The following is a 15,057-nucleotide window of genomic DNA, read 5'->3' as shown; positions in this document are numbered from 1 at the left end:
ATGTGGGGGTGGAATTGATCTTTTCTTTCAACAACCCCCCCCCCAGTTTTTCTGTACTTCATGGCTATCCGAAGAAGACGAATTACAGAGTTAACCTTGCATACTTTGACAATAAAATGAACCTTTGAGCCTTTAGAATTGCCCAGCAATTTCTGTTTTTATTTTCATTTTCTCCAGCATTTTTTTTTATTTCAGATCTCTTGTCTCTACAACCCTTTGCTTTTCAAGATTCTTCTGGGATAGCGTGGGAATTAATATCACATCCCAAACTACTCACCACCATTTTCAATGGAGAGTTATTGGGATAGAGGGGAAGACTAAAATAAGTTGGGTTAAACTTACCTAATTTTATTTCTATATAAAACAGCTACAGAGCTTCCTTAAGCCATAAAATCGATACCATCATGTTAAACTGAGTAAAAGTTCATGCTTGATGGCCAGTCCTCAATAAAAATTATTTGTCACTACAGTATTTGTACTAATTTCCACACATCCAGTCTTATTGATTTATTTGTGATTGTAGTTGCTATATCATTTATATATGATAAAAAGTCATTTTTTTCTAAAATTCATAAAAGACAATGGGAGATTGACTGTATTTTATATATAAACTTTAATGTAATCCATTAAAACACTATTTTTTCAAAATTATTTATTTAAAAACTCCATTCAACAAGTATCTTTACATGACAAAGAACACTGTTATTTATCTTTAACTTATAAACAAAACTGATCCCAATAAATGGTACTTAACTTCTTTAGACGTGTTGTTTAGGCAAATAAAATTTGATACTTTAGTCCTACTAAATATGCAATTGTACCCTGGTAGTGCAGACAGACTGCAAGAAGAAGCATGATGATAAAATTACAACTGACTCGATAAAAAGTGAAGTCAACTTTAAACATACATCACAGAATCAGAACACGAGTTGTTTTTATAATGAGCTTTACATAAAAATGTTTCATGATATAACGATCAGACCATGTCTTGTAGACCTCAGCTAAAATAATCATAAGCCACGTACTCTGACAAGACAAAGCAGGAATCCTTCACTTGAGTGAGGTGTGCAACTATGCACATTGTTTCACCTTGAAGTTTTAGCACACTGTACAAGGTTATGATACGTAGGAATATCATGAAATTCATTGGAGTACATCAATCATTTGATTATTTCATAATTATAACATAAAATAAAACATCTGAGTACATGATTTCTTTACATGAAAAGAACAGTGAATACAGCAGTAAATATTCCATACATGTTAGCAGGTAGCAGCACATATCTCACTGTGCATAAGCTGCACATGCAGAACAACATGCATGCTCTGTTTTACTGTTGAACACCAATATCTTCCAAAGCAAAGTCAGCGGCTGATGTGCTCAATTTGTGTAAAAGGTATCACAATCATGAAGATATTAACTTCATTTGAGTGAGTTAAGCAAATCTACTAAAATGACAGCATTCTATACTAAATCTTGTACTTTAACAAGGCCATAATTATTTATAAAGATCACATTTCCCAAATATATATTTCCATTTTGCAAATGAGCTCTCTTGCTCTACGAACAAATTAGCTACATTCAAAACTAACTTCTCCTTGTTTTTCTCCCCCTGTGAAGTCTGCACTAATGAGGTTGCTGCAAGCAAATGAGAAAAGTATAGAAACAGAATGGGTCAGAAACCTTTTGAGAGTATTCTAAATCTTTAATCTTTTCTGACCTATTGCAGTATAAAGAACACAAGGAGTAAATCTGCAAACAATCAGAAAGGACAAGATTAAAATGAATATTAGGCGCTAGCTGTGCCCCTATAATTACACTCGCCTATTTGAGTCAGAAAGTGTGCATTCAAGTCTCACTCCAGAGAATTAAGCACAAAGGTTACACTGCACTGTCAGACTTGCTATCTTAAGTAAGATGAAGTAAGCTGGTATATAACAAAGCATTGACTTGTTGGGTAGATCATGTTTCTGCACTGTTAGTACTATGTTACAAGATTAGTAACTGGGGAGATAATCTACTTAATTTGATATAAAAGAAAATTTACATAATGTGATGAGCAATGGGGTGTTAATTTGGTGCTCTGTTAAATCATTTGAGAGCTGGGTACCACCTCAGGTTCAACATAAGTAATTGAATTTGTTATGTGCAAAGTGGAATACTTCTAAGCTATAGTTATACCATTAAGTTCTTTTCTTGTTCATAATTTAGTGCTCACATCGTACCATGAACAAAGGAACATGGTAACTCTTTCCTGAGAGGGATCACTACGAAATGCTGTTGGAAGATTGGAGGATGGCTACTGTTATGTCTTTGTTGAAGAAGGGTAGCAGAGACAAATAGGGAACCAGAGGCCAATGAGTCTTATGTCAGTGGTGGGAAAGTAATAGAAAGGGACTGAAAAGACTAGGTGTATTTGCATTTGGAACTGCAAAGACTAATCGGGGATAGTCAGCATGCCTTTGTGCATGGGAACCCATGTCTCCTGAATTTGAGGTTTTTTCAGAGATGGTCACCAACAAGATTGACAAAGGCAGGAAGATAAATGATGTCCACATGGATTTTAGCAGATGTGACTTTTACACAGTCCTACATGAAAGGCTGGTCTGTGATGTTAGAACATGTGGAACCTAAGGTCAAAGCAACACTCACAACACACTGGACGAACTCAGCAGGTCGGGCAGAATCCGTGGAAACAATCAGTCAACGTAGCCAATTGGATATAAAATCAGCTTTGCTGATAGGAGGAGCTGGCTTGTTTTTCAGATTGAAGGCCTATGACTAGTGGTAGCATTTTCTCCCTCCTTTATAACTTCTCCCTGTAAAGGTATCTTATTATAAGGACTAAAATCAGGGCAGAAAACTGTGAATACCTCAGTATGAAGAAACAGATGAATTGGCTATTAGTGAGGAAATTCTCCAATTCTTATAACCATATAACAAGTACAGCACGGAAACATGCCGAACGCTTACTCTCACCTAGTCCGACTGACCTGCGCTCAGCCCATAACCCTCCATTCCTCCCGTCCATATAGCTATCCAATTTTACTTTAAATGACAATATCAAACCTGCCTCTACCACTTCTGCTTAAATTTGAAATTGATATCTACACAGCCCCCTGTGAGTATACTTGCCTGAACATTTTCCTGTGTTATCTATTTATTTATTTTAGAGATAAAGCACGGAGTAGGCCCTTCTGCCCCTTTGTGACACACAAACCCCGACAATCCTGATTCAACCTTAATCCAATCACGGGACAATTTACAATGACCAACTAACCTACCTGCTACATCTTTGAGGTGTGGGAGGAAACCGGAGCACCTGGGGAAAACCCTCGCACTCCACGGGGAGGTCGTACAGACTCCTTATAGGGAAGGCGCTGATATTGAACTCTGATGCCCCGAGCTGTAATCACATTGCGTTAACCACTACGCTACCACTTGCAAATAAAAACTGCTGGAGGAACTGAGCTGGCGAGACAGTTTCTGCAGAGTCAGCATTTCAGGTCCTAATGTCCTAATGCTCCACAGATGCTGCTTGACCTGCTGAGTACCTCTAGCAATTTATACTTTTGCTCCTGGTTCCAGCATCTGTAGTCTTCCTTTTTGTCTCCATTTGTCCATTTTTCTGATAATTCTTTTTAACATTCTGATAATGGTTTCTACATATTCAACATTAGAGTCATATAAGGTGCCAAACATTTACTTGTATAATTTAAATAATGCTCCCACTCTTCATGGATGAATTGTTTGTGAGGTTCTGTTTTATAATCACATCCCTCCCCTTATTTCTTATAGAATTGAACCTGTATATTATAGTGGTGATTTCAGAGATTTTCAAGGTGCCCAGCTGATGTTTATATCCATACCCATATCCATGTCCCAACACATTCAGTAACAAGTGAAACGCTGCCCTCCATACAATTTTTGTGGTCAAAGCATTAAGTATAATGCATTATTGCTGTGCACTCAAAAAGTTTGCACCAAATTGTTGAACCAATATTTTAACAGAGATATTAATATATTTAAAATTAATGTTTATTGCAGGTAAAAGAACCTGATATGTATACAAGTTTTGTCCAACAATATTACTGTCTAGAATGACCAATGTCCAATTCTCAAACATTTAAGACCCTGAAAATTAATCCAACTCATTACTACCACATGATGGTAACTCATTTAATGTTTGAGTTCAATTCAAGTAAAAAAATTGATACTTTTAAGAGATCAGTAATCGATTTAATGGTGCATACTTCTCCCACCCCCCAGGTGCCTGAATGCATGTCACACCATTACACTCTGTTCCCCAGCAAATTCTCTTTGCAGACCCTCAAATTCAGCAATAAAATGGACTAATCAGAGAGGTCTCAAATTTCAGATATAACAATATTGAGCAAATCCTTCTGCCGGATTACTAGTGCCAGACCTGGAGAATAGTGAAATTTTGACAATTTCTTGAATTTTTCAAGATACTTAGAGGACAGAGCTTTGCACAGCAAAACAAATATCATCTTCCATGGCAACAGATCCACAAATTCATTGAACAAGAAGTTATCAAATATATAGAATTACTCAAAAGTTCAGGTAACACCCATCGAGAACTGATAACACTTTTAAAAGAGGTAAGTGGCTAGCCCAGACCGTTGGAGTCTAGCTGAGGTCCACAAAATAGACACCAATGAGTTAGCTACTATGTTTTCCTCTTGGATTAAAGTGGGTAGTATATTCACTTGGATGAAACATAGCCAGGCAGTCCTTGTTAAGAAGTCTGATGACAATGAAAATTTTTAATCTGTGGACAACTGGCAACCTAACACCATTGGATCAATTATTTTGAGATTATTCTCCAAAATATCGCCCAAGAGAAAGTTGGATGTGGTTGTCTTAAATTGTCATCAAAATGGATTTATCACGGCTACCCTAGCTGTAATGAGAATATTGATATTTTATATAATTTAAAGAAGGGGGCCAAGAGAAAACAGAAAGCTGCCATATTTATAGATTTATATAAAGTTTTTGACTTGGTTAGCCAGAGACTTATTGTTAAATTTCTGGGCCTGATGGGAGTTTTTGCTGATTTTGTGGACCTCATTTCAGATACATACACAGACTCCTACACTTTTATTGAGAATGGCAAGGTCAAGTTTGGGCCCATTCTTATCTTAAGGGGGTCTTAAGCAAGATGCTTTCCTCTTGTACCACATTGACCTTTGCCAATAATGTGGCCTTTGTGAGTGATTCTCGCAAGGGTATGTCTAAAATTCTCAAGTTTTCTTGGCAACATTTTTGCAAGAAACCAGGTTTTGATGTTAATCTTGATAAACTGCAGGCTTTTTTATGGTGAGTAAAAATAAAGGTATTAGTTTTCAATGTCATCACTAAGTAGCTCTTTAACAAAGGTGAGATTCATTTTTTAACCCATGTAGTGCAAAAAAAATACCTTGGAGCTAGGATTGACTCCTGGGTAATGGGTTCCAGTCAGGAATGGATTGGTAAACTCAAGGGATGGGGAAGTTCTCTTGAGAATTTGGCTTAAGCCAACCCAAAAGGTTAAGATTTTTAAAGCGTACACCATCCCAACTGTACTATTGTTTGATTTTAAATAAGATTTCCAACACCACATTGCTACAGTGTCAAATTAGGTGGGACGAGCAGTTGCTTCATGAAAGAACCTTTACACTTCCCCAATGGTAGTAATGATGTTTTCTTTATATAGTGAGAAAATCTAAAGACAGGATGATGTGTCTGAGTTTCCAATTTGCTAGGATTGTGATTGAAGATGAAATTGATAATTATGAGCAATTAGACTGTCTCGATGCCACCTGTTATCTAAATGATATCATTACAGATGAAGATAGGGAAATCATCTAGGTGAAATTAACCTTATCTTGCAACAGACTTAATATTTCAAGTTGAGGACTCTTTGTTACTGAGAAAGAGAGCTTAATAATGGCTTCATCAATGGCCTTTCACCGCAGCTTATCATGGTAATAGGTAAATTAATCATGACTTCCCAACAGCCTATTGTATATATTCCTGTGGCCCATATCTTACTCACCTTCTTGAAAATTTAAAATCAACATTCTCCTAGTTCTGTTGAAGGGTCTTCAACCTAAATAATAACCACTTCTCTTCATTGATGCTACCTGACCGACTGAACGTTTCCAGCATTTTCTGTTGTTATTTCAGATTTCCAGCTTCTGCATTTATGCAACCTTAATAGAATTCTGTAGGTTGTTCAGCAGAGAAACAGGCCACGTGATCTATGCTTCTCATGAACTTTCATCAGTTTGACTTCATATAACTAATATGACTTTATAACTTATTTCTGTCTCCTTCATGTATTTGCCTGGGTGTCCCTGAAATCCAGCCACTCCAACCACCTTATAAACTTTTTGTGATTTGTTTTCCACAATCTAATATTCACTCTGTGTCAATAATCGGTGTGCTTTAGCACTAGAATTCAGCACTATGGCTCTACATTCATCCGGACACATATCATCACTTGTGAATTTCATCTACTTTCAGATTTGATTGAAGAATTCACTTCTTATGAAATATAATGTGTAATCTCAACCAGTTTTGCAATCTTTTTCATTCAGAATTCCAGTCCCATTAAGTATAACTGATTTTCAACTTCTTTTATTTGTTTTTATTTTCTGTATTGTTACTATTCTAGTATTATTTTGACCCATCAGGGAACCGGATAATTCTATTTTCAACAGTGTCGGCACTAAGAATGTACATATAAAAAATGGCATAATTAAATGCAGTCTCTCTTTCTTCCTGCCTCATTCTCAATATGAGCAGAGAAATTCCTCATTCCCAATTACGTTATCATTTAAATAAGATCAAGCCAAAAGAGACAAAAAAAAGCAGACAATAAATTAAAAGGCATGTAGAAGTTAATTAGAATAATTTAAAACTGTTTAACTCTTAAAATAAGTCCTGATGTTTAACATCTTTAATCACCTGAAATAAAATTATTACTGCATTGAATCAGCAGACGTAACATACATTTCTGACCAATCTGTAAAGAACAATCTGAATAGATTTCAGAAATGACATAAAGGTTAGTACTTGGAAGGAAAACCTGCTGATCTTTCTCTCTTGGTCTGACTCAACACCCTCTGGATTTTATAGCTGCCTTTTCACCTCGTAAGTTTTCTTTTTCTTTTAAAAACAATGTTCCATGTCAACGATTCATGCAAAATGACTGTCAGTGCATAAAAATGGACTGAGCACAGAATTATGTGTGCTTTTAAAAAAAATTAAAAATGCAAAGCAGCTCCATGTTTCATTAAAATATTTAAATTGGGATTCAAATTTGGACTTAGGACCTTGGTGTAATTTTAGTCATCTTTTTACATAAAAATGTATGATATTAAAGATGAATTATATCTTACTGTAATTTGCAACCAAGACATAGAAGCAAAGAAAGTAAGTTTCTCCTTGAAGCACTGAGGAAAGAACTTTGATTGCACCATTATTCACAAGCTAGTTTGCTATCGAAGCTTGACAGAGCAATTGCAAATGCTTGCAGTGCACACATTGGGTAGTTGTAATCCATGGTAAAGACATCTTCTGCTACTCGGCCAAACTGCATCACTATATAATCCGCTAAAAAAAAAACAAGCATATCAAACAATTGGTTATTTTGAGACTAAATACTTCACCATTTGCACCATGAAGTGCCAACAATCACTCATATATGTGCTGCCATCCTCTACAGATCATTGTGAGCTTTGTTGACAGCAAGCTTACAGAGAATGATGGATATCTGACAGAGTTACAGGACTGTAATCTAATCACAGAGTTCAGATGGTATAACAAACCATGAGAGCGAAGCTACACGACTTTATTAAAGAAATATAAAACCTTTGACAGAGTACAGCCTAGAATTCATTTCTAGATGTTTGTTAGCTGTCAAAATCTACACTGTTTTCTTTATTTGACAAGTTTTAATTTGTTCTGAATTATGTTCATTCTAGTAATGAACAGTGTATAACTTAATATGCCTTGGTGATCACAGAGGGGGATTGAGTATCTTTTGTTAAACATACTGAAGAATAAATTTATGTAATCCTGCTTCTTGCTGCACAACACTGAGGGTAAATAATTTGTTTATTGTAAAATACAATATCTGGACCCTTTAGTTATATATAATGAACAGAATGAGAATGGATTTGTTTAACAAGAGTTCGAGGGATAGAGTTTAAGATATGTAACAAAGTTATCTATCTGGCAGTATTAGCAAAACAGTCTTTTTAAATCTCTGCAATCCATTTTTCTCCACTACATGGATGACACAAGACTAAAGCAACAAAACGATAACAAGAAAATGGACTACCACCATAATGATGAAAGAACATTTCTGGTTCCTATAGCAATTCTGTAAATATGTTTGTGAAATGTTCCTGTTGGTGGAGTTGTACAATTGTCAATGTATTGGAGGAACTAATTTTGAAATTGATTTGGTTGTGGAAGTTGGAAGACTTAAGTTATCCATTAACTAAGCGCACACTCATTTCTTTGGCAGTTTGAACGGGGCACAATTGTGCAAATGCGTGAAAGTCGGCCCGTGAGACAGCGGGACAGTTTAAAAAGAGAGCAGATTGAGAAGGGGCAGTCAGTTCTTCGGCAGTTTGAACGGGGCACGACTGCGCAAGTGCGTGGAAGTCGGCCCGTGAGACAGCGGGAAAGTTTAAAAAGAGCAGATTAACGGAGCGTGTGATGTAGTAGCGGATGATGGAGTAGTGGGAGACAGAGTAGGAAGACTTTGGCTCGAGAGGCTTCGGCGAGCAGAGGCTGAGGACGAGCTTGCTCCCAGTGAGGTAAGGCCGGGTAAGCTCCTTTAATTACTCTAATTAACATAGGAGTAGATAATGGAGGCAGCAGTTAGGGCAGTCGAGTGCTCCACATGCAGTATGTGGGAAGTCAGGGCGAGTACAATTGTCCCTGATGACTACACCAGTAAAAGGTGCATCCAGCTGCAGCTCCTGACAAACCGAGTTAGGGAACTGGAGCTGGGGCTGCATGAACTTCAGATCATTCGTGAGGCAGAGGCAGAAATAAACAGGAGTTTCCGGGAGATAGTCACCCCTAAAAGTCAGGAGGCAGGTACCTAAGTGACTGTCAGGAGAGGAAAGGGAAATAGACAGAATGAGCAGAGCACCTCTGTGGCTGTTCCCATCAATAATAAGTATACCGTTTTGGATACTGTTGGTGGGGACGACCTACCAGGGACAAGTTGCAGTGGTTGCATCTCTGGCACCGAGACCAGACCCTCAGAAGGGAAGGAGGGAAAAGAGGAGAGCAGTAGTGATAGGGGATTCAATAGTTAGGAGGACAGATAAGAGGTTCTGTGGAAGAGATCAAGAATCCCAGATGGTCTGTTGCCTCCCTGGTGCCAGGGTCCGCGATATCGCAGATCGAGTTCTCAGTATTCTCAAGAGGGAGGGTGAGCAGCCAGATGTCGTGATCCACGTAGGGACCAATGACGTGGATAGGAAGAAGGAAGAGGTCCTGCAAAGAGGATTTCGGGAGTTAGGTGCAAAGTTAAAGGACAGGATCTCCAGGGTTGCAATCTCAGGATTGCTACCCGTGCCATGTGCTAGTGAGGCTAGAAATAGGAAGATAATGCAGCTAAGTATGTGGCTAAGGGGTTAGTGCAGGAGGGAGGGCTTCATATTGCTGGACAATTGGGCCTTGTTCCAGGGAAGGTGGGACCTGAACCAACGGGACGCATTGCACCAGAACTGGAGGGGGATTAACATCCTTGCGGGAAAGTTTGCTAGTGCTGATCCGGGGGGTTTAAATTAGATTTGCAGGGGAAGGGGAACCAGAGTGTTAGAGCAGGTAGTGAGGTGGAGGAGGATAAAGGTCATGAGAGAACTGCAAGTATAGTACGTGGAGTAAAGCCAGATCTAACATATAAAGAGGATTTGAGGAAAGAGAAGCAGAATAAAGGGTGTAAAGACAGTAAGGTAGAAGGGCTAAAGTGCGTGTACTTCAATGCAAGAAGCATCAGGAACAAAGGTGATGAACTGAGAGCTTGGATACATACATGGAATTATGACGTAGTGGCCATCACAGAGACTTGGCTGGCACCAGGGCAGGAATGGATTCTCAATATTCCTGGATTTCAGTGCTTTAAAAGGGATGGGGGGGGGGGGAGGGGAGGAGGGGTGGCATTACTGGTCAGGGATACTATTACAGCTACAGAAAGGGTGGGTAATGTAGCAGGATCCCCTTTTGAGTCAGTATGGGTGAAAGTCAGGAACAGGAAGGGAGCAGTTACTCTATTGGGAGTATTCTATAGGCCCCCTGGTAGTAGCAGAGAACCAAGGAGCAGATTGGAAGGCAGATTTTGGAAAGGTGTAAAAATAACAGGGTTGTTATCATGGGTGACTTTAACTTCCCTAGTATTGATTGGCACCCGATTAGTTCCAATGGTTTAGACAGGGCAGAGTTTGTTAAGTGTGTCCAGGACAGATTCCTGTCACAGTATGTTGACAGGCCGACTAGGGGGAAATGCCATATTAGATCTAGTATTAGGTAACGAACCGGGTCAGGTCACAAATCTCTCAGTGGGTGAGCATCTGGGGGACAGTGACCACCGCTCCCTGGCCTTTAGCATTATCATGGAAAAGGACAGAATCAGAGAGGACAGGAAAATTTTTAATTGGGGAAGGGCAAATTATGAGGCTATAAGGCTAGAACTTGCGGGTGTAAATTGGGATGATGTTCTTGCAGGGAAATGTACTATGGACATATGGTCAATGTTTAGGGATCTCTTGCAGGATGCTAGGGATAACTTTGTCCCAGTGAGAAATAAAGAATGGTAGGGTGAAGGAACCATGGGTGACGTGAGGTGGAGAATCTTGTCGGGTGGAAGAAGGCAGCATACATGAGGTTTAGGAAGCAAGGATCAGATGGGTCTATTGAGGAATATAGGGTAGGAAGAAAGAAGCTTAAGAAGGGGCTGAGGATGGAGCATGAGAAGGCCTTGGTGAGTAGGGTAAAGGAAAATCCCAAGGCATTCTTCAATTATGTGAAGAACAAAAGGATGACAGAAGTGAAGATAGAACCGATTAGAGATAAAGATGGGAAGATGTGCCTGGAGGCTGTGAAAGTGAGCGAGGTCCTCAATGAATACTTCCCTTCAGTATTCACCAATGAGAGGCAACTTGATGATGGTGAGGACAATATGAATGATGTTGATGTTCTGGAGCATGTTGATATTAAAGGAGAGGAGGTGTTGGAGTTGTTAAAATACATTAGGACGGATAAGTCCCCAGGGCCTGACGGAATATTCCCCAGGCTGCTCCACGAAGTGAGGGAAGAGATTGCTGAGCCTCTGGCTAGAATCTTTATGTCCTCGTTGTCCACGGAAATGGTACCGGAGGATTGGAGGGAGGCGAATGTTGTCCCCTTGTTCAAAAAAGGTAGTAAGGATAGTCCGGGTAATTATAGATCAATGAGCCTTATATCTGTGGTGGGAAAGCTGTTGGAAAAGATTCTTAGAGATAGGATCTCTGGGCATTTAGAGAATCATGGTCTGATCAGGGACAGTCAGCATGGCTTTATGAAGGGCAGATCATATCTAACAAACCTGATAGAGTTCTTTGAGGAGGTGACCAGGCATATAGATGAGGGTAGTGCAGTGGATGTGATCTACTTGGATATTTAGTAAGGCACATGACAAGGTTCCACACGGTAGGCTTATTCAGGAAGTCAGAAGGCATGGGATCCAGGGAAGTTTGGCCAGGTGGATTCAGAACTGGCTTGCCTGCAGAAAGCAGAGGGTCATGGTGAAGGGAGTACACTTGGATTGGAGGGTTGTGACTAGTGGTGTCCCACAAGGATCGGTTCTGGGACCCCTACTTTTCGTGATTTTTATTAACGACCTGGATGTGGGGGTAGAAGGGTGAGTTGGCAAGTTTGCAGACGACACAAAGGTTGGTGGTGTTGTGGATAGTGTAGAGGATTGTCGAAGATAGCAGAGAGACATTGATAAGATGCAGAAGTGGGCTGAGAAGTGGTAGATGAAGTTCAACCCGGAGAACTGTGAGGTGGTACAATTTAGAAGGACAAACTCCAAGGCAGAGTACAAAGTAAATGGCAGGATACTTGGAAGTGTGGGGGAGTAGAGGGATCTTGGGGTACATGTCCACAGATCCCTGAAAGTTGCCTCACAGGTGGATAGGGTAGTTAAGAAAGCTTATGGAGTGTTAGCTTTCATAAGTCGAGGGATAGAGTTTAAGGGTCGCAGGGTAATGATGCAGCTCTATAAAACTCTGGTTAGGCCACACTTGGAGTACCGTGTCTGGTCGCCTCACTATAGGAAGGATGTGGAAGCGTTGGAAAGGGTACAGAGGAGCTTTACCAGGATGCTGCCTGGTTAAGAGAGTATGCATTATGATCAGAGATTAAGGGAGCTAGGGCTTTACTCTCTGGAGAGAAGGAGGATGAGAGGAGACATGATAGAGGTATGCAAGATATTAAGAGGAATAGATAGAGTGGACACCCAGCGCCTCTTCCCCAGGGCACCACTGCTCAATACAAGAGGACATGGCTTTAAGGTAAGGAGTGGGAAGTTCAAGGGGGATATTAGAGGAAGGCTTTTTACTCAGAGAGTGTTTGGTGCATGGAATGCACTGCCTGAATCAGTGGTGGAGGCAGATACACTAGTGAAGTTTAAGAGAGTACTGGAGGAATATGGAGGAAATTAAGGTGGGGGGTTATATGGGAGGCAGGGTTTAAGGGTCGGCACAACATTGTGGGCCGAAGGGCCTGTACTGGGCTGTACTGTTCTATGTTCTACACTCTTGTCCTATGAGACAGAGCACCATCGGCAATGGCAGTGTTCACTAAGGGAAGTCTTGCAGGTTGCCCAGAAAGTATTAAAGAAACCAACTGTCCCACCCGGATTCTCTGTACGGGGAGATAAATGCAGGGCAAGTCTGTGTGTGGTGAAAGGAATGTGGTCTTACAGTATAGGGGTGAGAAAATGGTTAAGCCTTCTCACCAATGACACAGGAAAGCAATTCATAGGCATTATAATTCCTCCAGAAATAATTTACACCTGCCAAAAATTATTACTAAAATATAGGTAATATTAGTTTGATAAACCAAGTTTTTTTAATGCATTCTTTCAGTTCACAGGAGAACATCTAGAAAGTATTTCAATTACTATCTTACTGCCTCGAGTAAGTAACTTAATTTTATCATGTGCATAGGGTTAAAATAAAAAGTACTGTAATTGCAAGACCATAATTTTCTGTAATCTGGTGTTACTTTGTGGTGATACCATTAATAGCTATGTTCAGCTATCAGGCTGTAACACACCCAGCATTGTGAGTATCAGTGCAGGACTAAGTTATTTATAATCAATGATTTCACTGAAGTGACAGAATGTGGTGCACCTAAATTTGTGGACAGTACAACAACTGATGGGAATATATAAAGAAAACTCAAAGAAGCTGCATGGTGATACAGCTGGGCACAAGGCAGAATATTGATGTGTACAGTTTTGGTTTCCTTACCCATTGAAGGATATCCTTGCCTTTACATGAAAATGGTTCACTCAACTGGTTTCTGGTATGACAGGATCATACAGAGGAGAGACTTTTGGGCAGCCTTTGCTCCCTGAAGTCTAGAAGAATGAAAGCTGATATTGAAACATGCAAGGTTTTTTGGGCTCGGCAAGGGAGATGCAGAGGAGTTGTTTCCCCTTCCTTTGAAGTAGAGCCATGGAAGGGGATATTCATTTAGCAGTGAAAAAAGTAGAATTTCTTTCTTCTAATGATTTTGAATCTTTGGAATTTTCAGTTTCAGGGTTATAGAGATTCTATTGTTCAACTTTCTCATGAATCAGATCAATAAATTGTTGGATAATCAGAGAATCTAATTTGGGATAGATCTTACTGAATGACAGAACAGACTTAAAAGGCTGAACTGTGTACTCCCCCATGTGTTTTTTTAAGTTATTGTTGAAATATTAATTTATTCCAAATGTTTTTTTCTTTGTGAAAATCTTAGGGCTATGGGTAGTACTCTCCACTCAGGAATGGAAACAAAATGTTACATGTTCTGTAACTATATGTGAAAGGCCATGGGATTATGCTGACTAATATTTATCCTCAATCAGAAATGCCAAAAGAGATCGGTAAACTGATCTCTTAATGCTTTCGTGGGATTTTGCTGAGTGACTATTTATTATAGTTATATGCAAAAGCATCCTCCCTTTGGAAGCTATTAATTGGCCAAGAAAGACAGCAGGATGTCCCGCGTGCATTGAACCTATAAATATAATTTATATTTATTTAAATTTATTCTCATTGATAGTGGGAAGGGTACATGGTTATTAGCAGCAATTACTGGACACATTTCTGTTGGATATGGGATGCTGCATCTATAGCTCTGCTAAACTTGATGGTATCAGAACAAGGACAGGTGCGCAGAACAAGGTTTGGCTGCTGAAGAGCTTCCATTTATCATTGGTGGGCCAGAAAGGATGGGCAAGAACTTCTAAGAATTACCTTTCAGGCAGCCTATGAACACAGTTCTCTCCAGGTTCTCAAAAGTTCTCACAGTTCTTAGTGAATGTTTATCCTTTACACTTGAATGTTCAATGGTAAAGCCAAAGATATCTGGGTCCAAATCTATTTGGAACCATTCTGAAGGACTCAAAGCTGTCTATAGGTTTGTGCTGATGGGGGAATAGCAGTTACTTTTCCATTACATCAGCAACATCCAGAATTTTGGATCTCTTCTGCATCAAGCATAAAGTCAGTCTTGTTTCATATCACTTTGATATCTAGTATTATTTCTTCCAGAATTATACATGCAATTTAATGCAACAATTTTATCATTGTTAGCAACATGCACAAGTCAACAATTTGTTGTTTAAGGTGGAAGCACAGATGCTAGTAATGGAAATTAAGTACATGAAGGAAGAGAATAATGCGCTAAATTGAATGCAAATGTCCATTGTTAAAACAACAACGTTACAACTTTAATATAATGCTTAATCCTTTGTAATGGAGTATAGA

At 39.4% G+C, this 15,057-nt stretch overlaps 1 protein-coding gene across 2 annotated transcripts in view; it reads right to left on the bottom strand.

Annotated features, from left to right (window-relative positions):
- Positions 1-668: 668 nt before the first annotated feature.
- Positions 669-15,057, bottom strand: part of tub (TUB bipartite transcription factor) — a 233,152-nt gene continuing 218,763 nt past the window's right edge. For both annotated transcript variants that reach the window (XM_072272540.1, XM_072272541.1), the window contains one exon: positions 669-7,621. In XM_072272540.1, coding sequence (XP_072128641.1) covers positions 7,488-7,621 — 134 coding nt within the window. In that variant the 3' untranslated portion in view covers positions 669-7,487. The remainder of the gene's footprint in view (positions 7,622-15,057) is intronic.

Source organism: Mobula birostris, chromosome 11 (genome assembly GCF_030028105.1).
Source record: "Mobula birostris isolate sMobBir1 chromosome 11, sMobBir1.hap1, whole genome shotgun sequence".
Classification (NCBI taxonomy): Eukaryota; Metazoa; Chordata; class Chondrichthyes; order Myliobatiformes; family Myliobatidae; genus Mobula; species Mobula birostris.
Note: the sequence above shows the minus strand (reverse complement) of the source record. Positions and strands in the feature narration are given on the sequence as shown.